Consider the following 22,382-nt stretch of genomic DNA (forward strand, 5'->3'; position numbering starts at 1 on the left):
AACGTGCTCTAGCATCTTCACTTTTCTTGCCGCATTTTCCCTCTCTTTTTGGTATCAGACTTCGACGCTGTTCGGTACTTTTCGCTAATGACTGACGTTTGATCAAGAGATAAATAGGAGAATTGTTTCTTCGACTTTGAGGCACGTTATGGATAGAATTCGATCAATTTTAAGTGTTGCAAGAAAATGATAAATTTGAACAAAGAAATTGAAATTACAATATTAAATATAATTATTCTCCCGGTGAGATTTTCACTTCCAACCCCAAAGCATGATAAAAAATTCAACTCTTCCCCCTCTCGTTTGGCCCATCTTCGACTCTCACCCTCGTCGAGAATACGTCTTCCTTCATCCGAGCCGATAATTGGACATAATGGAGGCAATTCGCGGAAAATCGCTCGTAGGAAATGGGTACCGTGACCTCCTCCCATCGGCTGATAACGAGGGAGGATGCGCGCTCCGCCAACCGGAAGTCAACATTCCAATTCCGTTAGAAAATGCTCGGGCAGAGACGATCCACGATTCGAGCAAACAATTTTGTACGCAAAACTACACAATTTTCTGCTTTTGACAAACATTTATTTATGAATAAAAATCCCATATTTGCAGGATATTGCGGAGAACCCAGAATCCTCGAATTATCCTCAGCCACTAAGCAAATTGTTATGAACGATACAAGTAGGCCATTTAAATAATTGTAACACATTTATCTCAATGAATATTTCAAAGTGCTTTTGGGAATCGTAATGGCGAACCACCAAGGCTGATGTCTCCTTTAACGAGCAGATATGACCGCATAATGGATCTCCCGACCATTGCTCATGGTTTTCCTCATTTACAGCTACCTCTAAGGTTGGCCTTGTTCAACAGTAATGGCATGATTATCAAGACGATAAAAGGTGTGCAAAAAGCACAGGTTATTTTGAAACCTGGTCTAATGGAAGATTTGCATAACTTCTGGTTTTATTATAATAGAATAATTTATAATTTTATTATTTTTTTTTGTTAATTATGTACACTTTTAGAAGAATATTAATTTAATTTCAAGAACTATTCAAAATTTATCCCCGGACAAATTATTTTTAAAACCGATTTCTGTCTCCCATTTACACGACTGAATAATACAATTTTTATTCCAGCGAACTTCCATTAGCGCGACGATCAATAGGTATTAAAAAAATTATTACTTTAAATGACTGGAACCATTCCATTGGTCCAATTTATCCTGCCCAAAGAGGACTATTTTTATAAAATCGATTAATTAATATCGATTTTCCCTTCAGGACGGTGTAGGACACATTTCGAAGCTTTTCTGGGATATTTGAATGCAGAATAAATGATACAATTTCAATCTAATTCGTATTAGGTGCACAGGCATTGAAAACATTAAATCAATTAAATTTCCATTACACGACGTCAAATTGTATTTTTGAAATAAATTAATCAAAAAATTTGAATTTAATTTTCATCTAAATGAAATCAAAATTAATTTCATTTTTTAATAAATAATCTGGTCTGCATTTACGAGTAAGGGTTGCACCGCTGCAACATGATGCAACATGCAGTCGTAAAGAGGGGTGCATTCAATTCTAGACCCCCAATACTAAAAATCAGCTGTCGCGTTATTCGAGACGAACCAGACCCGACGTAGTCTACAGGGAAAAATTCCTATTGATATTGTCCTGTTTATCCTGTTTCATCTCGTCTTACACATAACCTTTTTGTTCCTCCTTACCTCGACTTAATACAATTTTCACTAACACAATAAAAAAATATTCAAGTTAATCAACATACAATAAACTTACATTTGTCAGGAAGTTCAAGCAAAGCCCGATCCACTTCTTACCACGAGGTTTATTTTTCAGACTACTGCGCATGCCCCTGGATGTTTCAAACGTCGTCAGCTGATGGTCATCAGCAGCCATGATGACACGTGTCATGCGAAACGTTTCGGAAACACGCCACCTGTCGCGAAACGACCGAAGCGTTCGCGACGCATTCGTAAACTAACCGAGAATGCACACAGGGACACGAGAGTAGGCCGATGTTTCAAGCTTCGGGCGAGGTCGGGCGAGATCGGGCAGGGTCGGGTGATATCGGGCGGAGTCGGGTGATATCGGGCGGAGTCGGGTGATATCGGGCGAGATCGGCTCGATCAAAGCACGCACGAATCGTTCGAAGTCCGATAAACATTATGACTTTATTTTTTAATCTACTGCTTTAATATACCATAATTTACTAGAATCTTTTTCAAATTGTACCAGGGTATTTCTTCCTGCTGAATATTTATAAGATGTCTGTTCACTTTACACAGGTACAATGCTGTAACAGTTGAAGAGAAGCACGTGCCACGACGCAACAGGCTGCGCGATCGCGGTATCTCCATCAGAATTCCAAGTAGCCACCCTCGCACTCTAAATTTTCCTTCCACCCCAGTTTCCCCGGCGCTCGTTTTTTCTCTTCTTATTTCGGCCCCTGTAACTTTTGCCCTGCGGGCACGTTTCCACGCCCCCAAGCACCGACAGGAAACCTAGATTCCTTTCTCCGAAGAAGCAACCTTGCGGCTGCTCTGCAGATAAGCGCGGGCCACGTCTCTCCCGCGACAAATGCACTCGAGTGCATCCGAGGAGAGTGCTGAGAGGAGTTCTCGAGTGTCTCTTTCGGCGAGATACAAAGTATTCTTTCGTCGCTACCCGGAAATATAGACAGCTCGAAAAATTCAGCCGAATTCAAAATGTCTTTTCTCCAAAATTTTATTTTTATATTATAAGAAACTTTTTGTAAGTTTCGGTCACCCCAGGCTCCATCATTCAAGGGTTAATTATAGAGGAAGTAGGTGTTATTTTCGGTATTAGCAACGAAAGGGTTAAACAGACAGAAGTTGAATGGAATCAATCACGTCTCGAGGAGAACTATCCAACACGAATCGAGCGTGTTGTATTAGAAGGAAAAATAAATCGCGACTCGTCTTTCGTTTTTCAATTATCCGAGGTAAGGGATATCGACGAGCCACGTCGACAATTCTATAAATGAACAGCGATCGAGAAGACTGATGGAACGTCGACGGGAAAAAGTGAAGGAGCCTGGTGTTCGTTTAATTGGTGGCTGAAAGAACAGCCTGTGGAAACCGATGAGAAATGGCGGGCAAAAAACATCGGCCAGCTAAGCAAATTGAAAAGAAAAAGCACTAGGAAAATGTTGAAACGAAGAAATTTCGATCCTGTCAGATTTTCAATATTTTATCGACAAGTCTGCTGATATATTTTTCCATATGAAATTTTTATAAATATTATACGCAATAATCCGTTATATTAAAAGGAAAAATATCACATCAGAGTAACACTGTCCCAACGGAGACATTCAACCCTTAACCCAACCCTTTTTCCACTTCCACCCCTCGGTCGCAGTTATTATTATAAAACGAGCCATTAAACTACACGATATTTTACTCTTATCTCAATTCCCCTAATAAAATAACGAACAGAAACAAAGCTCGGTACGTATGCGTCGGCCAGGTAAAAGAAAACCTGCTGCCATCATTTTTCATCCCTTACAGCGAAACGCGTTCCTTTTAGCCAGTCTCACCCCCCATCTCGCGTTTCGATTTCGATGAATACATGCCACGGTATCGATTTCGATAGGTCACTTGTCCATTCTACACGTTTTTCTCCTCTGCAACCCCTTTTCAACCCCTTTTGAACAGCTCCTCTATACATCACCTTACAATATTTTTAATATAATTTATAATCCACTATGATGTTTTCAAATAAAATAAAATAAATTATTGTTAATCGAAGTTGATCGATTGATTTCTTCCATCACGATGGAAATAATTATTGGTACTTTCATGTTTATGTTCTTTTTTAATATGGTCAAGGGAGGGAAACGATTTTTTTCTTTTCTTTTTCATACGTTGTTAGGGCCTTTGTTTCGATGAATGGGGAAAAATTTGCCTTCGTTTCTATACCACTCTTCTTTTTATTTTCTATGTGATTCGTAATTGTTAGCTAGACAATAAAGTACGCTTGGAAAGTTTTAATAAATGGTATTTGCTTTGTGTTTTGAATAGTAGTGTCTTTTGTTATTGAAATATTCAGTAAATTTTAGAATTGTTATATATTTACTATTTTCAGTATTTAATTAATAAACATTTTGTGTCAATTTGTACTCTTCATTTAGTAGACTTGATAAGTTACACAAAAATAACAAAATTATTGGAATTACTGGCTAATATATATTCTTGTTCATTAAACAATTGAAAGTTGTAATACAAAAGCAAATTAACAATCAAGCTTCTGAAAGCATGAAAATGATTGAAAAGTTACATTGCTGTTGTTACAGGTATGATATTGGAATTTATTCGACTGAAAGCAGTTTTAAAATTCAATGGAAAGCTGAATGAAAATGTTCGAAACCTGTAACAAAAGCATTATTTGAATTTTCCAGTTAATCTATATTTTCCCTTTGCTTTTCATTGTTCCAAAAATTTGTAATTTAATACTTGCAGTTAATTTCTCGATACGCAAATTATTTTTAGAATAGAATTTTCCAGCAGAAAGGACTGAAGAAAATTGAAGTTTCACTGAACTTGAGTAAAGTGTCCTAATTAATCGCGAAAACGAAGGTTCCATTTTTCCTTTATTATCGAATACACGGTGCACATAACCAATCCAATAGAACGGAACCATTTTACGAGGGAAAAAAGGTGAAAAAAAAGAGCAACGAAAGAAGTGAAACGATAACGGTGACCGACGTCGACAAATATTTTCCTGGATGCAGCTGGGAAAAAATGCTTTCACCCTCGATATCGTGACAAAAACACGAATATCTGACGAAAACATGGCAACGAGAAATGTAAACCAATGGTTTTCCCTTTGAAACAAATAAAAACAATTAAATTGTTTTTCGTCTGTTAATAACAGCTATCGTGAACATACCAAACAGATAATTCATCTTTCAAAAAAAAAAAGAAAAATAATTTGGAATGTTATTTTAAATAATATTAATGGTACTAAACGTTTATCACGAATTGTTAGTTTAAAATTATTATTAAACTCGAAGAGAAATATAAATTTCCCAGAAACTATCGAATTTCGAACACAACAGGTTTCAACAAGAGGTCGGCATCAGCAACAGAGAAAATCAATATTCCCCAATAAACATCCCTAAATCCTACAAACTGATGCTCATCGAGACCGACAAACACCAGCTTCTACCATTATCGAAATTGCGTTGCCCACGGCTACGATCGTAGAAATAACAACCATCTAACTTCATGGGATTCCAAAGTGGAATAAGACAAACGAGGGGGTGGAAAAGGACCTCGTTCAAGACATCTATGTCCAATCTTCGAAATAGCTCACCAATTTTATTCCCCCTCAATTTTTTGGGGTCATTCATAGATAGGTGAATTGATGAGTGCGGGTACCCGAGTCTCAGTTCGAACCGAATAGGGTAAAAATCGAGTTGGGTCGAGTTTAATAATCGAATGAGACCTGAAATTAAAAAATTCCCAATTCAAACCCCACCTAAATTTTCGACTTTCGACACCCCTTTAGCACCCTTCCCAAAGCACCCACATAGAATTCAGAATTTCCTGAACGCCCAGCGCCAATACAGCGAAAGACCATGGAGGATTATCGCCAAAACGTCGATACACATTACCTGAATGTCACTCTATGACCATTTAGGCACCCCTTACACCCAGTTCGATTGCAAATGGCCCACGAAACTGGAACGATAGTAAGAGACGAATGGTCTGGATTCGATGAAAGGCAATCTCTTCGAGTTTCTAGCTGGGGTTTGATGGATTGCTGTATTTCGTTCTCAGCCAACAGGGTGTAACACCCTTCGCATTCGTTTGTGAACGTTCGATTTACCATTCCTTACGGTTCCTTCTTTGTTTCCACTCGAATTCCATTCATGACAAGACTATCCCCCTTTTGTACAGGGTGTTTTATAGGTTCATTCTGTTATGGTACCTGAGAAACGCGCATTGTTCGCAATAATTTAACGTGGTTTCAAATAGAAAATATTCTTCTCCATAGTAATTCAATAATTCAGAAGAATTTCGATATTCTTTATAAATTTTGAAAAATTTTATCGCTAAAATAGAGTCTTCAATGTTGAATAAAGGATGAAACTTTTCATCAATATCGGAAAGCAAGGGCTTAATTGCATTTGCAAACGTCACGACAAAGATCTGCGATATTTTGAAAGCTTTCAAACGACTTTCCATGAAAATAGATGATTCCCAGTATTGAATCGACACACGAGAATCGATTCGTAACATTGACGTGAAAATCCACGGCTGATAAGCTCGCATCAAAGTGTTTGACAGTGACAGAACTTTGTAGTATTCGAATTTTTCAAACGTTGTTTATCCTTCCATTGAATAAAAAAAAAAAGAAATATAACACTGAAACAGTTGTTCAAAAAATATGAAAAAGTAATAAATTCTATCAAACCACATTACCCCTTTATCAACCCCATAGGACAACCCTTCTCCATCGAAACGAGCCTATAATTCACATTAAAATAAAAGGAATCGAAAAATATAAAAGTTTTCAGTATAAAAAGGTAGCCCAGAGCAAGCTCGTCCTCCTCATCCCCCTCGGAGGCTCCTCTTTTCCCCCCTCTTTTTTTTTCCAGTCCACTGTCGTTCGTAGAAGATAACAGGGGGTGCAATTAATCATGTTCCAGGCTGCATGGCTTCAAATACGGTTATGAACGTGGCGTTACGGCATTGTATCGTGGTGTGCACACGCCAGCAGACGTTACTGGACACATGGGTGTCGTGAAGGGGGCGGTTAGGGGGTGTACGGTTCATCAATAACTGGTATTTCCAAGCCTGCTGTCCGTCCTACGATTCTACACCCTTTCCGTGGAAGACTGCATTGCGACCCCTCTATATCGCCACCTCGACCAATTTATTTACCCCCACCCCGTAGCTACCCTTGGAACGTTCCTATTGGCACCCTTTCGTTAGTCCATGCGGGATTTATTAGGGGCGGTGTCCACGATAACAGGGTCGCTACTGTGTTCGATTTACAACAGTGTTTTTCAATTAAATTTTTAAACACCATTTCCATTTTCAATGTTTCTGTTTTTACCGCGAGCGACGACGGGTCAATCGTGACCCACGCTCAGATCCGTCCGAAATATTTTCACGATATTTCAATCGTCGAATCGTATTTCACAGGAAGGGTTGAAAATAATCGCGACGGGCGGCGTATTGCCGTGGCACTTCCGGTACCCCCCGGTGGTCGATGGAAGTCATATTAAATGTATTAAACAACGTGAATAAATATCAGTTTGATTGATCGTTATCGGGACCGGATCGTTTTCGAATCGTCTCGTTTCTATCGGTTGCTGTCCCTCTTTTTTTTATTTTTTTTATATATATATCCAGAGAGGAACGTTACAACCCTTTCCATCCGAGCCCGCTTTCTGCACATCCGTGAACCCACGTCGATGGCGTTGATTTATGGATGTTACTTGGCCATTCTCGTGTCATCGAAACACGTCGGATGGAAAGGATCGAATGAGCTGCCGTCGATTATTCACTCGTCCTTTTCCGTTCTTGTTAACCGTGGCTCCGCGTTCATTAGGGGATGAAGTTGAATTGAATTTCTGCTGCAGCGAGGACCAAGGGTTAAATACTTCATTTTTATTCCAATGCAGTACGATCTTTGGGGGTGGAGGGGGCACCCCTAGGAGGGTCAGAAATAAAATTTTTCTTTTGTTTAGATTTGTATCGGTAAATTAGTTTTTGAATATTAAAAAATAGTTTCAATGTTCCATGAGAGCGGCTAGTACTTCATATTCGCGTGAGCAGAGATGATAGTGCTTCGTTATTCCTTCCAATTACAAGAATAAACGGATTCATAAGAGGCAGGTACAATTCGGTTTCATTGGATCCCGTTTTTCGTTTCGCTCCATTGTATTCGAAAACAGAGGGCAAACGTCCAAACACGGAAACAATTCGGCTACTAGTAGAAACAGTCGGAACAATGCAGCCTCGTTAAACTTTATTTACTGTGAACGAACAGAGAGAAAAATGTGTAATAAAAATGAAAAAAAAAAAAAAAAAAATTGAAACATGAGAGCGTTTCGCGATTCTGACTGAACTGAAAATAACTGTATTAAAAATAATAAGAGATTTCATCGAATGAATGCAATCATTGTACACTGTACAGAATATATTTATATTATTATTAGTGCCTTTATTTTTTCTACACAATATCAATCGAGTATAAAAGGATCAAGTTAAATTTTAAGAAGAATTCCTAAGCTTTCGTCGATTTAGTGATTATCCTTCGATAGAGTTTTACGAGAATCGTCGTACGAGCAGGAGAGCCATCGTAAAAAAGACCCGAGGAAACTAGTGACAATAAGGAGACAATTTTAAGAATCTACCCTATTCCTTTCCTTCTCCAATTACTCTGTTTAGGGAGACTGCGAACAGCAAGATAAAACGTCTTCTAATGAAAATGCTTTGGAGTACGACTGACAAGTTGAGAAACAATATAACAGCTGTCACTGATGAAATTGAGCCTCAGTTATGTTAGAATGCAGTGGAAAAAAATTGGGTCAAACGAGTGGAAATTTGATAAATTGCAGTCTGAAGACATGAAACAAAATTTCTACCAGGCATAAGTTCCATTCTGCGTAAACAATTCATTGTTTTTGTACTTGAATTTTAATGCAACCCCATTTCATAATATCTAATGCTCAGTAGTCGCTACCTGACACTGAGTTCAACTTGTACTTTACCTATTATCTGATACCTACACCGAAGGTAACTCGAAACTTGCTACCAACGTCTATAGTATAAACCTACTCTAGTCCACTATTAAAATCTACTATACGGCACTTCCCAATTAATCGTGGTAAGGTTACTCCTGTTGCGGATTACTTGGAACTACCTTCCTGAATTTTGAATACAGACGAGTGTGGCTTTCATGTAAGACACTGAACCGTCCATGAAATTGTTAAACCAGTGTTTCTCAACCAGCTACCAGCTTTTAATTGAAAATTAAAAATATTTAACAAAATGATATAATTAGCAGAAACTTGATTAATTGAAAAAAAATGTGTAAAATATTTACAAGGATGTAAAATTGAAAATGATTCAATTACTATTATAAGCAGCTGGTTCTGGGTACATAAACACTTGGACAAATCGATTGGCAAATAAATTAGAGATCCTAACTCTAGCACGTCGATCAGCTTGCTAACGTTCACGAGAGGGTGAGAGCGTCAAAAGCACCCTCGGGGGTGTAGTCCCTCGTCACACGGTTAATATAGGGTTATATTTGCCAGAGAGTCCAAACATATATGCAACAGAAAGTTTCGTAGATCGAAATATCGCGTGTGTGAGAGGGTTTGCGAAACTCCAACTGAAATTCGAGTAAACGCACCCTCTTACGCCTCCAGGAACGATCAGCCACCCTCTGATAAGCATCAGATGTTAGAAGATCATTAAAAATGACGGTTAATCAATCCCGGGTATTAATTAAGTCTACTGATTTTATATTTCATTTACTTTTATGAAGCAACATTTTTCAAGGGAACGCGAAAAATTCCAACATTTTTGCAACAATTTTACTGAGCAACAACGAATCAGACGAGTTCCGTCTTGGAAACGGAAATATTAAGGCGGAAGAGGTGGTGAAGTTTATACGGTTCCAGGGGCTTATTTATCCCTGCAGCAGCAACGAGGCTTTTTTTTTTTAACGCGGCAACCTGTTTCCCTTATTTTTACACCCCGGGCAGAAGAGATCCGCCATTAAGTAAGTTCCGCCGCTTTTACGCGCGGCGTCCAATTTTTTTATAAGCACGATTCCCCGCGTCTTTACGACCGCCAATATCTTTTTATCGTCGCGGTTCCGCCGGAAGAAGCCCTTTCGCCAGGGTTTCGGTTACTGGCCGGTCCGCACTTTTTATTCCACGCGAAGCATTTAAATCTTAATCGCCATGATATCAACTGAACTTTCAATATCTGCAATTTTAATAATAATTTATTTTTTTTGTTCCACCGAAATTCCTTTGCAAACATATTTTCATTCCTTGGAACCATAAATAAAAGCGGACGGACCTGCTAGTGAATGTAATGGAATGAAAAAATTTAGAAAAAAACAGGGGGAGAAACGTATGGGGGTAAGTTATGGTCAGGTTACAAGAGGGAAGTTAGAAAGAGAGCGTTCTGGCTTGCTGCCAGCGACTGCGAATCTCAATGGGAATCATGTTACCTGTCTCGTTGCTACTTTGTACCTGCCTCACCCCCTCGTGCTACCCTGATCTCACATCCGCTTGATTTATCATCGCCGCACCCCCCGGCGCGTGCCTTAGCGTTCGAGGGTTGCTCCCGCGGATAATCGAGAATTAGAGAAGAAAAATAGTGCACGGATTGATGCTTCTGTGAACGGTGCCAGGTAATACCGAGGGAGTGAGAATTATTGTTCCTCGATGATTCGAAAGTTTGAGAAAACGAGAAAAAGCGAGCACTTTACTTTTTACCAATTCGATTCGTGTCGGAAAAAAAATCTGAATTGCAGCTAGAAGGCGAAGAACGCATTTAATTCGCAAGGTTCGCGAATAGTGGTTCAAGATGCTTCACTGTCTGCTCTCGTATGCCGACAACGAAATTAGCAGGGTGGAAATGCTTCCGTCGGAATTATACAACGTGCATGCAGTTTTTCAGAGGTAACACGAATAAATGGGAATTCTTGCAGGTAAACCTTGAGAACCAATGGATAAGAACATAGGGCAAAAATAAATATCATTTAACTATAATTTGAATTAAAAATAACGCTACTTGCAATAATATTAATAATAATATTTCAAACATTTTCGAAAATGCCACTTACAAGTAGGAAAGGATGGAGGCTTTAGTAAAGTAACAGCCTTGCCTACTAGGCCAGTCCCATTATACCAGCACCCTGCACTAAGCCTTAGCACCTATAGTTCCCTATGCTCTTTTTCGTGTAAACGCTATGTGGAGGCGAAGCCACAACAGGTATAGAAGAGTTTTGACAGTATTAACAAAGAGTCATACAGGGCACTCCAAGATTCCATGCCTAAATGCTTCCCCAAAGGTAGCATCTGATTGTGCCTTAGGATCTATTGCACCCTATGGTCTTTTCTGTGCAAACGTGATATGAGGGCAATGCCATAGCAATTATAGAAGACTATTAACAATTTTAACAAAGAATCACACCTAACATTTTCGGGAAACAGCGAAAAATCTATATGTCTATAGACCTGGTCCTGCAGTTCCTTAACACCTATAGTTCCCTATGGTCTTTTTCGTGTAAACGCTATGTGGGGGCGAAGTCACAACAGATATAGAAGAGTTTTGACAGTACTAACAAAGAGTCATACAGGGCACTCCAAGATTCCATGCCTAAATGCTTCCCCAAAGGTAGCATTTGATTGTGCCTTAGGATCTATTGCACCCTATGGTCTTTTCTGTGCAAACGTGATATGAGGGCAATGCCATAGCAATTATAGAGGACTATTAACAATTTTAACAAAGAATCACACCTAACATTTTCGGGAAACAGCGAAAAATCTATATGTCTATAGACCTGGTCCTGCAGTTCCTTAACACCTATAGTTCCCTATGGTCTTTTTCGTGTAAACGCTATGTGGGGGCGAAGTCACAACAGATATAGAAGAGTTTTTACAGTATTAACAAAGAGTCATACAGGGCACTCCAAGATTCCATGCCTAAATGCTTCCCCAAAGGTAGCACCTGATTGTGCCTTAGGATCTATTGCACCCTATGGTTTTTTCTGTGCAAACGTGATATGAGGGCAATGCCATAGCAATTATAGAGGACTATTAACAATTTTAACAAAGAATCACACCTAACATTTTCAGCCTGGTCCTCTATGCTCGCTATCCTTAACGCCTGAATAAAAGACGTCTCTCTCTTGCACTATGAAACTTCCAAGTCGATCCTAAGAATCCCATGTCCATCGATCAGGCGTTTCGAGCGGAAAATCGTTTCTCTTGCCCGACCATGGATCGCTAAGTACGTTCACTCTCTTCTGTTCTTTTTATTTGCCTGGCCGCAATATGGCGAGTACGCCCACATAATCGCGCGGTAGCAACGGGTCGAAATCTCTTGGTGCTGGCCCAGGTACAAAAGAATCAAAGCGTAGAAAAGGTAATGGTACAGCTCTGCCGGCGGCCAGTAATATTCCGGATGGACTCTGCTTTCGATTCGAGTGCCCTCACAAAGCTGCCGTTTAGATAAATTGCTTCCACCTGCGTCTGCCTTTTCGGCTCCGACTGGACGTTCGTCCTCTCGTTATGTCCCCATGGAAAAAGAGTGCGGAGTTGTTTTTTCCTCTTTTTCCATGGTATTCCTGATTCTTTGATCCGCCGATGGGTAATCGACGGTTCGCTCGAGCTGATAACAACGCGGGCATCGTAGCTCCTTAATTGGGTGATTTACGAAAGTTTATTTAAACCCGGATAAAATAATTTGAAAATTATTTTTCTTCTTTTTTTTCTGAATATTTGCTCGCATACAATGATTTCACCATTGAAATTTTATATTTCTGAACGGTTATGAATCAATTTTTCCCCTGTTTTATTAAAGGAACACGGGTCGTCTATTTTTCGAACATCACCCTGTCGCTTAATTCGGTAACAACCTGATACGTTGGCATTTCAGCCACGTCCATTTAGACTTGGGTTAGGTTTAGTTTTCACCAATATCTCGTGACACCTGGTATTTTCATCAATAGCCGCCTCGAGGCCGAAAATATTGAAAATCATTTTTACTGCCAAATATTTAAACCAAAAAGAAAATGTGCGATTCACTGATAAATAATTCAATCAACGACAGACCGAAATACTATTTGAAAATCAGTCTCGTGACCAAACGATGTCGTCGATTAATTAACTTTATCAAGCTGCGAGGTAAATGGAAAGATCTGTGAAACGTAAAATCGCGGAATCGAGATTATCCACACGGCAGACTGCTGGCATCCGAAAATCGTAGCGAACGTTCCGGTGCATTCGCAGAGAAACATTCCAGAACGAAATATGTCAGACACGCCGGGCAGAAGTTTCCGGTCAGCTTTTAGAAATCTCCATAGGTGATTGGTCTCTCTCGTGCATTTTCTAATATGAAATTCCGACAACCGGCGAAACAATTGGACGGCAGAAACTCTCGGCTAAAACGAAGGTTCCGTTGTGCGGAATAATAAATCCGACTGTTTAGCCGAATAACAGTGAACAAAAATGGAAATACTTGAATGGAACGACAGGTCAATCGGAAAATAAGAATCATAGAAACACATGGATACTTCTGTCGAGCTAAGATGAAAATCAGGCTTAAAGCACAAGATAAGGCGCGTTCCTTTCGAAGTAATCTTGAAATTAGGTTGGTCGATCGAGAGCGGAAACGGCGCGGAAAGAAACAGAGTTGTCCCGCGACGGGTTTCCGTCGTCTTTAATCGAGAAAATGGCTGAAACGGCAGCCGTGAAAGGAGGGATGCTCGTGTACGATCTTGCGGAAATCGGAAGCCGTTCGTGGCTTCTTGATCAACCTGAATCGAACCGTTGAATTCATCGGCTACGTGTAATCTGCTTACGTCCTTCCTTCTCGAACACATAATTATTGTGGGATCGCGGCGCTCTTTGTCATCCTTTATCCGCGAGGAAATTGAATTCGACACTAATCTCCCCATTATCTATTCAACATTAGATACTTAGGTCTAGCGATTCTTATAATTTAAATTATAGGGATGACGGCGGGGTAATTTTATTTTCGTCTCGGGAACCGTCCACTAGAACTCGTCAATGGGACTGACGTGGACGGCCCTGCTCCTGGCGTCTGGGTTCTAATATGCACGGATCTTGTTACCGTAGTCCACTAGAGCCCATAACTCCGAAAAGACCAGTTTTCGTTCTTCGCGCATCTCCAGTACGCATCTTCGCCCTGATTGGCGATACTCCCAAGCGAAGTAGAAAGCGATTAAGCGGAGGCTCGCTGCGTTCCCCCACCACCTTCCAACCTGCGCGTCGCAGTTATAGACTCTGGTGGACTGCGGTATATATATATCGACAAGGCCCGTGACGGAGCACTTGCGAGAAAGGATGGAGCTACACGCGCGACACCTTGCGGCCATCGCAGGGGCGCCCTGCTCCGCTCATAACCCCCACAAAATTATTTTACAAAATATTTGAATTGTGATTCTGAAATTTGATAAATCACAGAATGTAATTTTAAATAAAACGATGCCCAACACTTTGAGAAAAATAGCTTTCGAAAGAGAAGGGTTTCGAGTTACTTGGATAAGGGACGTAAAAACTACCCCTAATATCGTAAGTGTCGTTCGACACTTTGCCGTATTAGTTGGACGGAATCTCCTTTGTCCCAGTTTCTTTCTGACATGCCATTTACTGCCTCGTTCCGTCCCATTATCCACGAATGGTGACCGTGTTGCGCCACTTATTCTTGGGAGGTGCGTTCCCCTCAGCCCCCTGGAGCGTCAATGAAAAGAAGGGGGAACGTTAAGGTCTCGTTAAAGGTGTTACACCAGAATCAATTACCGAACATTATTTTTCTTTTTCTTCCCTTCGTCTGATCGTCCGGTCATTCTCAAGGGAAGCTCGCTTCAAGGGGATGTTTCCATCTCTCGCTTTTATTCGCCCTAAAAATCGTTCCTGAAAGGAACTGAGTTATAAAATACTAAGAAAAATTTTCTCGTTTCGCGATTGATTTTTCGTGAAATTTGCAGAGAAGCGCCTCCAGTTTCAAGCTCCATAGGCCGCTAACAATTTCGCCCTTTTTTTTTTGAGACCGTCGAAAAGTAGAGCGTGTTCGTTTTCAAAGTAAAAGCCGAGAACGCGGAGCTGGCTTTGTCACCGAATCCCTCGTTGTTCTCTGTTTCTTTCCGTGGCCGCATTAACGATCCGTCAGTGTACTGTTTTTTTTTTTGTGTTTTTTTTTTAAACACGCAATGTTGCACGCGAAAATTTGCAAATGCACGCGTGGACTACTTTCTAAACGACCGGAAAGACGATCCCTTTCGTAGATCAGTAGAATAAACAGAATTAATTTTTGCAATACTGCAATAAATAATAAATAGTAGAATTGTGGGACGGATTCAAACCACTTTTCTTTCCCCTATTTTTTCCCTATGATAGATTGCAGAATAGAAAGACGACAGAGAAGAAAAAGGAAAATGGCAAGAATCGAAGCGTGTATGTCGCAGGACTTTACTGTTTTTCCTCCCATCACGTAGAGGAAATGATTAACGAGACTGCGGATGCAAGTTTCGATGCAACCTGGTGCACGTGCAGCCGCTGGTAGAGACGTGCATCATTCGTGGCTTACGGACACACGGCTGCATCTATCGTTCCCCTAAACTTCCGACATTTTTTCCATCATCGTTCCTCCATATACGAGGGCCAACAGCAACGTCACGCGTCACTGACAATAATAAATATTTCCTGCCGGTCCGCGTTGCAAAATTCTGCACCGATAGTTTTTGCCCGGCTGACTGAAAAGCATTTGTTCTCGGTACACTGTCCGCTCGGTACACGAAACTCGCTCCAATCGAAACTGTTAACTATTTTTCAACCAAATATTTGTCGAAACGACGGAATTTAACGACAAATATTGTTTGTGAACACGCCGATATTTTTTCTCCATTTCATTTATCGTATTTTGATTGGATTTAAACCGGTGTTTGAAGATAAAATTAGAAAACTGTTTGAACAAAGAGAAAAACCGTGAAAGTTATCAAGTTCGACGAATTCGAGATGCTGGGAATTTTATAATAAATTAATTATCAATTAATTCTTTCCAGAACTTACCTTCTTGGCGTCATTATTGTTGTCGGCCGCGTGATGTGGTTGTGGACTCATTGCAGCACCATTGCTAACTGCTCCACTTTGCGACAAAAGCTCGTCGCTACCCCTCTGAAACAAAGAAAATAAAAATATTAGTACAGAATACTTCCGGGGAGGAAAAGACGTTTCGAAAAATCAGGTACGATTCGACGGAAGATATTTAACTGGAAAATGACAGGCTCTCGAAGCAGATAACGGTGATCCGCGTTAAACGGATCCCCATAGACCCAGAACAGCGTTGCACATCCCTGGGTGGATTATTAAAATCCTTCCAACTCCGTAAACACATTTAACTCGCGATTCCACGAGAAGTACGATAACAGGATCACGCGAATCCCAACTCTAATTCTCGGTTCCTGCCTGTTATCCCTCAAAGGAAGCGACGATAAACAGAGAGGCTCTATCTCGCGCCGATTTCAACCCCTTGGCGTAAACGGAAAAAAAGAATTCATCCCTCAAGGAGCTTCCTCTCAATTTATCGACACAATTTAAACGGAAGGTATTCCGCTTGCTTTCGACCTTTCAACGAAGAAAATACAGCTTCGAGATAATTCATAACCTAGCTCGTCCGTGTCATCCGCTGAAGAGACAGAATGGCAGATCAAAGAGTCCCGCAGGATCATCGTACAGGATCCTGCCGGGTCTACGTAAGAAAGACTTGATGGAAACGGAAGGATGAAGGGTGAGTTTGCTTTGAGGAATATTTATGGAAGGATTTTCAACGGTGTTTAGCTCGGTACATTCTGTTCTCTGTTTAACCCTTCAACAGAGCACACTGGGTCAATCGTGACCCAAACAGAGATATTAACATAAAATTAATTCTATCATTTTTAAAGAAACCGTGTGAAATGTGGGAAATGAAAATGAAAACTGGGGCTCTCTCCATGGTCCGCCGTTCGAGATTTGAACAGTGCAATTTTAATTATCACGATTTTTTATTTTGATTTTAATATTGAATTTTGAAATAATTATATAAAGTTTATGTAGGGTTAAACCATGATAGCAAAATAATTACAGTTTTGTTAAATTAAAAAATTCGTCTGACACGATCAGAGGGAGAAGAAACATCAATTAATATCTGGAGTGAAATCAATTCTTCCGATAGCAGAAGCAAATCGACGAACAGTGACGAAGAAATTTCCTCCGGAAATCGAGGGAACTCTTCGGGAAACCGCTAGGCTTCGATAACAAAAACAATTCCCTGGTCTCGAAGCAATCGATTTCCTTCGATCCAACAAAGTACCTTGGACAAAAGAAGAGAAGGAAATTCCGCAAAAATCTCAAGAACGAGGAGCTGAATTTCATATATTCCCCCGGATATACAGGGATGGTTTCATCCCCTAGCTAACATCCGGTCCAGCGAACCGACAGACCAACGGACCTTCTGTATTATTTACTTTCCACGAACCTATGGATTATGGACTTTCTCTTTTCAGACAAGTCTACTCCATTCCATTCTCGTATTTCGAATCTGCCCTCTTTGATGTACCTACGACACGGATCGGTGCCCACCAAACGGGCTGTGCCGAATTTTTGGAGAAATCGAGGAGCTGGCTGAAAGATTGATTGAATCCTGAAGAGGAATTTTTCTTGCTTCGGTTGGTAAGATTTTTAGTAAATTCTAGGATCTTCTCTTATGGAAACTATACCTAAATTTCTTAGTTGACTTTATTTTCCTTAAAAAAAGGTAAGAAAAATAATATAGTGCGTTTCTTAACAATTGAATGGCGGACCATGGAGAGAGCCCTATGACCTGAATTTTCAACCCCTAAAATTTCTCAATTTTCTACGGTATCAAAATAAAAGTTCGCCTTGTTCATTTTTCTTCAAAATCGATTGCTCGTCTTAAGGGTAGTAAATCCAGTATTCGAGATGGCACGCGAAGGGTTTGCTCGGTTGACAAACCAATTTCACGTCCGAGCTGCAAGGCGATCCGAGTTTCCCAATGGTCGAAGGGCTTCTCCTCTTATTTGCTCGAGAATTCGTGCGACTCGCATTAATTGCAGGGCAAACAATTGGCACACGCTGGGCTCGCTTGTCAATTTGCTCGACGACCGTCTAACTGGGACACTTTGCGGATCAACCAGGGTCGACGGATTCTACAAGGAAAGGAAAACTTGCTTGACCCTTCAACTTCGAATTACAATTTTTGAAAAGTTTATCTGTCTATAGAACGTTTATCCTCTTCTAAGGTTGAGAAGAACACCATACCCCGTAAAATCGATCCTATGGAATTTTCAACTGGTCGCTAAACCCACGACACCATGATGGATTGAAACTTCATACGAACGTCTTCAGCGAAATATTTCGGCTTCCTGGAGTATCGAAGCTTCTGTGGTAATATTGACACGAGATAGCCCTTTTGATAAGACACTGGCTGAGATGGTTATGGCCTCTCAAGATGGATCGCTTAACCGTGGGATATGGAATTTGTGCATCCTTCTGTTGGACAGATCTCTCTATGGAGATTTCGAAGAAATTGAGTGGTTTCAAAGTATTATGGAAATCTGAAGTAAAAATTCAATTTGAAGAACTTAAAAATTTGAATATTTTGGAATATCTGAGGTTTGGACAATTTAACCCTTTATATAACCCTTTATAAGAAAAACTATCAAATCTATTATGACATCACGAGTTTAGAAAATAGGAATAGATTTTACACAGTATCGATCACTAAATCTCTAAGAGACATAAAAGTGGATCATAAACGTGATCTTGGATTTTCCCTTGATCCTAGAAACCTGCTGACTTGAGAAAGATCTAGATGATGAACAGTTTATCTTGAACAATATAACCCTTCTTATCTTTTTTCACGACGACGTTGCAAGTTGGAACAGAATCTTCTAAACCACTTCGATACGAATTTTATATAAATAATCAAAATTTAAGTAAAAGAATCGAGAGAATTCTCCTCTTCGATCCAATTAATTATCTCGGAATTGGCGAAGGGTGACGAGAAAAGGAGTTGAACCATCTGTCCCCGGACGTTTCCAAGTTCATCCAATTTAATATGACCAGCAGGAATCAGGATGAAGAAAAAGGGACAAGGAGAGGACACGATATCCACTTTTCTTCGTTCTCTTTGTATCTCGAATATCGAAGCCGTTCGTTGGGTGAACGGGTCCGATCGGTCGAACGGCGTTTCACCCTAACGAGCGGCTTTAATTTCTCCCCTCTTTCCACGTCATTTACCACGAAGAAGAAGGGTCTCGATGAAAATCACGACAGTCTGACACAAATCTTCCGAGCTTCATTCGGTTATATGCTTCGCTGCTTCCTTTAGGCGAACCCTTTGTTGCATACCGTGATCTTTGCTTCGGTCAGAAATCATGTTTGTCTCACACAATTGTTATACAGCATCATTGTACAAAATAGAATACAATAGATTCATCAGAATTTTTCATAATTATTATAGAAAATTAGGATATTTTTCCAACAGTCAGCGTCCGCAGTTTTGGGACTCTCTCCATGGTCCGCCATTCAAAAGTGAAGAAACGCGTTCCGAGGATTTTCGGAACTGCAATCGGCTGACGACTTCTCACCCTTCGCTTTCATCCCCTACGAGCATGCAGAAGGCAAACCTTCCCTTGCATTCGTATCGTCGATCTCGAAGGGGTTGCAGACGAAACAGGATGCTTTAAATTTCATCTGCACCTCGAGGAATCGACCTTAATCGCATCCCACCGACTAAATTTCCCATTCGAAGCTTCCTACGGGACCGTTTTCCAAACGTTCCACCCCCCTTCTGGAATAATAAAGTCCAGCTTGGTCTTACGGGCTGGCGGGTGGGGATGGTAAAATCGAAATTGTATCGACTGGTAAGCTGGTATAATAGAAGCCACAGCGTGGCCATTTCTGGTCATCAGAAGCAATCTTCCTCGTTCTCCTTTCTCTGTCGATTGTTAAGACTTTCTTCATCCTCTCTTTCTACTCTATTTTTGTATTTTTTATTTCAGAATTCATCGAACCGATCTCTCGATGCGGAATGGCTGTTGTATCGTTTTCCGTGTGCTGTTTTTTTCTTTCTTCTTGTTCGTCGATCGGGGACGTTGTAATTGTTTCGATTCTCTCAACTGTGCTTCCTTTCTTCCGTCTTCTTTCTTGGAAATTCGCGATCCCATCGTTTCCGTGTGAAAATCATCATCGTGTACAAATACCGCAAATTTTCTTACGATCCGCGCGATCCATTTTATCCTTTCTTTGCCTAAAGTGAATACGAAGTGACTCATTTGCAAACTCCTTTTAAACGATCATTCCAACAACAGTGGCCGATGGGCTCGGTTGAATGTGATCAACGGAGAATCGATCTCTTCTCGAAGGGACTGCCGCCAGTCGAACGACAATAACGATACTCAATTACAACGTCCAATCGATGCCAGGGATCTCGATAAAACCGCGAAACGTTGAATAGCATCGTGGAACAATCGGCTCGTCCTCGAAGAAAATATCACTGTCCTAAATCGTGGTAACGATATTCAATTACGATTTTCTATTGGAACCGATAGGATCTTCAGGGAGAACCATGAAACGAATCTATCCGGCTCGAATGAGCCGATCAAACGAATCGATCATCCATGAAATTTTAACTAATTAATTCGCCGAGGACTTCGGCGAACCTCCTACTTTGGAAGGGAATATTATTTTGCAATGAGAATTATTTTAACATATTATAGCAGCGAAAGGGTTAACTATAGAGAAGAGAGTATAAGTACCGGACAGATCCTCGGAGGTGCATAAAATAATGCTCGCCCGTCCGATTGCTAGTAGCAAATGTTGCAACGATAATTTATTCATTTCCTCGAGACAAGCGAAGTGGTAATTCCACAAGGAAGCCAAGAATCCTCGACGTAACGGAGAGTAACGTATGTATCAGCCAACTGTAAATTTTCATCGAGCCAGCCTTCGAATATTCCCAAAGGATCGAACATTACCCAGACCGGAAGTTATGTGCATACTATTCACCGTTGCATCGACTCGAGAACGATGGGGAAGAATTACGAACGAAGGTAAAGCTGATCGGTATTCGCTGGAAAACGCGGCTTCCTTCCTCCTCGGGTTCGACTTTGCTTCTCACTGGACCCAAGGGAAGAAGGAAAGGAATGAATATGAAACGGTAACGAGCTGTCCTTGAAAATGTGTTAACAGCTACCGAAACTTCGAATCGTATCGCGCAACGGTATCCATTTTTGTGATTGGACGATTTTTCGAAAGAAGGGACCCGTTCGGTAAGGCTCTCGAAACTACCTCCAGCAATCACATTTAATTTCACGAAAAGCGGATATTCAAATATCGAAGGAACCACTCAACGAAGTCGCAAATAGAAAATGTGTTTGCTCTAACGTACGCGACTTTTTCCCACCCTTCTATCCCTCCCCTTGAAACTTCCTTACGCGGTTAAGCCATTCGACTTCATGAATTTCAAAGTAACGCTGCTTCCCAGGAAATACGAACACCTACCACCTTGCGGAATAACTTGCGAGACTGTGAAAACGAAATAAATATAAGGGTAAAATCTGCCCTTTTCGAAGTTTTGTTTTTCTCCGGGCTGGATGAAAGTCAAATAAAGAAATGCAATTTTTCACTTGAGAAGTAAGGAATATAACGCAATGCGTTTCTCAACTTTTGGATGGCGGACCATGGAGAGAGCCCCCGGACGGTCACAATTTTAATTTAATTTTCAATTTCCTACTCGGAAATTAATAAATACTCTGAGCTAAAATTTTGTATTTCCACCCCCAAATTGTATGCCTTTCGGAAGAATATTCTTCAACGGCAGCCGATTTTCTTGTTCCAAAAATTCCAAGTGGTGCCGGACGGTTGAAAGTTTAATTAATTCGTGACATTAGGTCGGGCGCGAACGCGATATTCGTGTACACGAATTAAAGGGTGAGTTTGAAGCGTCGCTCGAGCGATAAGTGACACTCGGGTGAAATTTGTGTAAGGAACGGAGGCGAAACGTCAGCCGTCCGTTAATCCCGATGCGAGTCACGTAATGAGATGACTTAATGACACGGCAGCCGCGTGCCGTTTAATCGTTTCGCTGGAACAGAAATTGGATCGAATGCTAGACGATACTGACGTTTGACTGACACGACCGTTGCATCGAACAAAAACAACGATTTTAATCGCGACGCGGTTCGTTTCGTTCAATTGAAAATACATGGAACATTTTTCAAGGTCTTTATAATTCACGGAAAAAAGAAGTCTATCGAGCGTAGGCATTTGCCTAATCGTAGACTCGATTAAAGGAACGAGACGCGTGAAAGAAACATCAAAGACACCCTCTTGTTGGACGGCCGAGCCGGAAGATCCGGCGCGAGGGTGGCTAAAGGGATCCGAAGGGCTGCAGGGGTGCAAGGCGTGGCTCGAGGAAACTTTTTGATAACACTTGCAAATTGCTTTCGAAAATAGAATAACAATCCAATTTCGAGGCAGTCGCGGTGGTTCACTGAGGCTGCCGGGATGTGTCGAAAGGGGTTGGCGGCGAGAGGGGGCGGGAAAAG

At 40.8% G+C, this 22,382-nt stretch overlaps 1 protein-coding gene across 13 annotated transcripts in view; it reads right to left on the reverse strand.

Annotated features, from left to right (window-relative positions):
- LOC114871553 (polypyrimidine tract-binding protein 2) overlaps window positions 1–22,382 on the reverse strand; it is a 248,816-nt gene that overhangs the window by 58,156 nt on the left and 168,278 nt on the right. For all 13 annotated transcript variants that reach the window (XM_029177614.2, XM_029177602.2, XM_029177600.2 and 10 more), the window contains one exon: window positions 15,844–15,948. In XM_029177614.2, the coding sequence (XP_029033447.1) occupies window positions 15,844–15,894 (51 nt within the window). In that variant the 5' untranslated portion in view covers window positions 15,895–15,948. The remainder of the gene's footprint in view (window positions 1–15,843; window positions 15,949–22,382) is intronic.

The sequence above is a fragment of the Osmia bicornis genome, chromosome 16, assembly GCF_907164935.1.
Source record: "Osmia bicornis bicornis chromosome 16, iOsmBic2.1, whole genome shotgun sequence".
Classification (NCBI taxonomy): domain Eukaryota; kingdom Metazoa; phylum Arthropoda; class Insecta; order Hymenoptera; family Megachilidae; genus Osmia; species Osmia bicornis.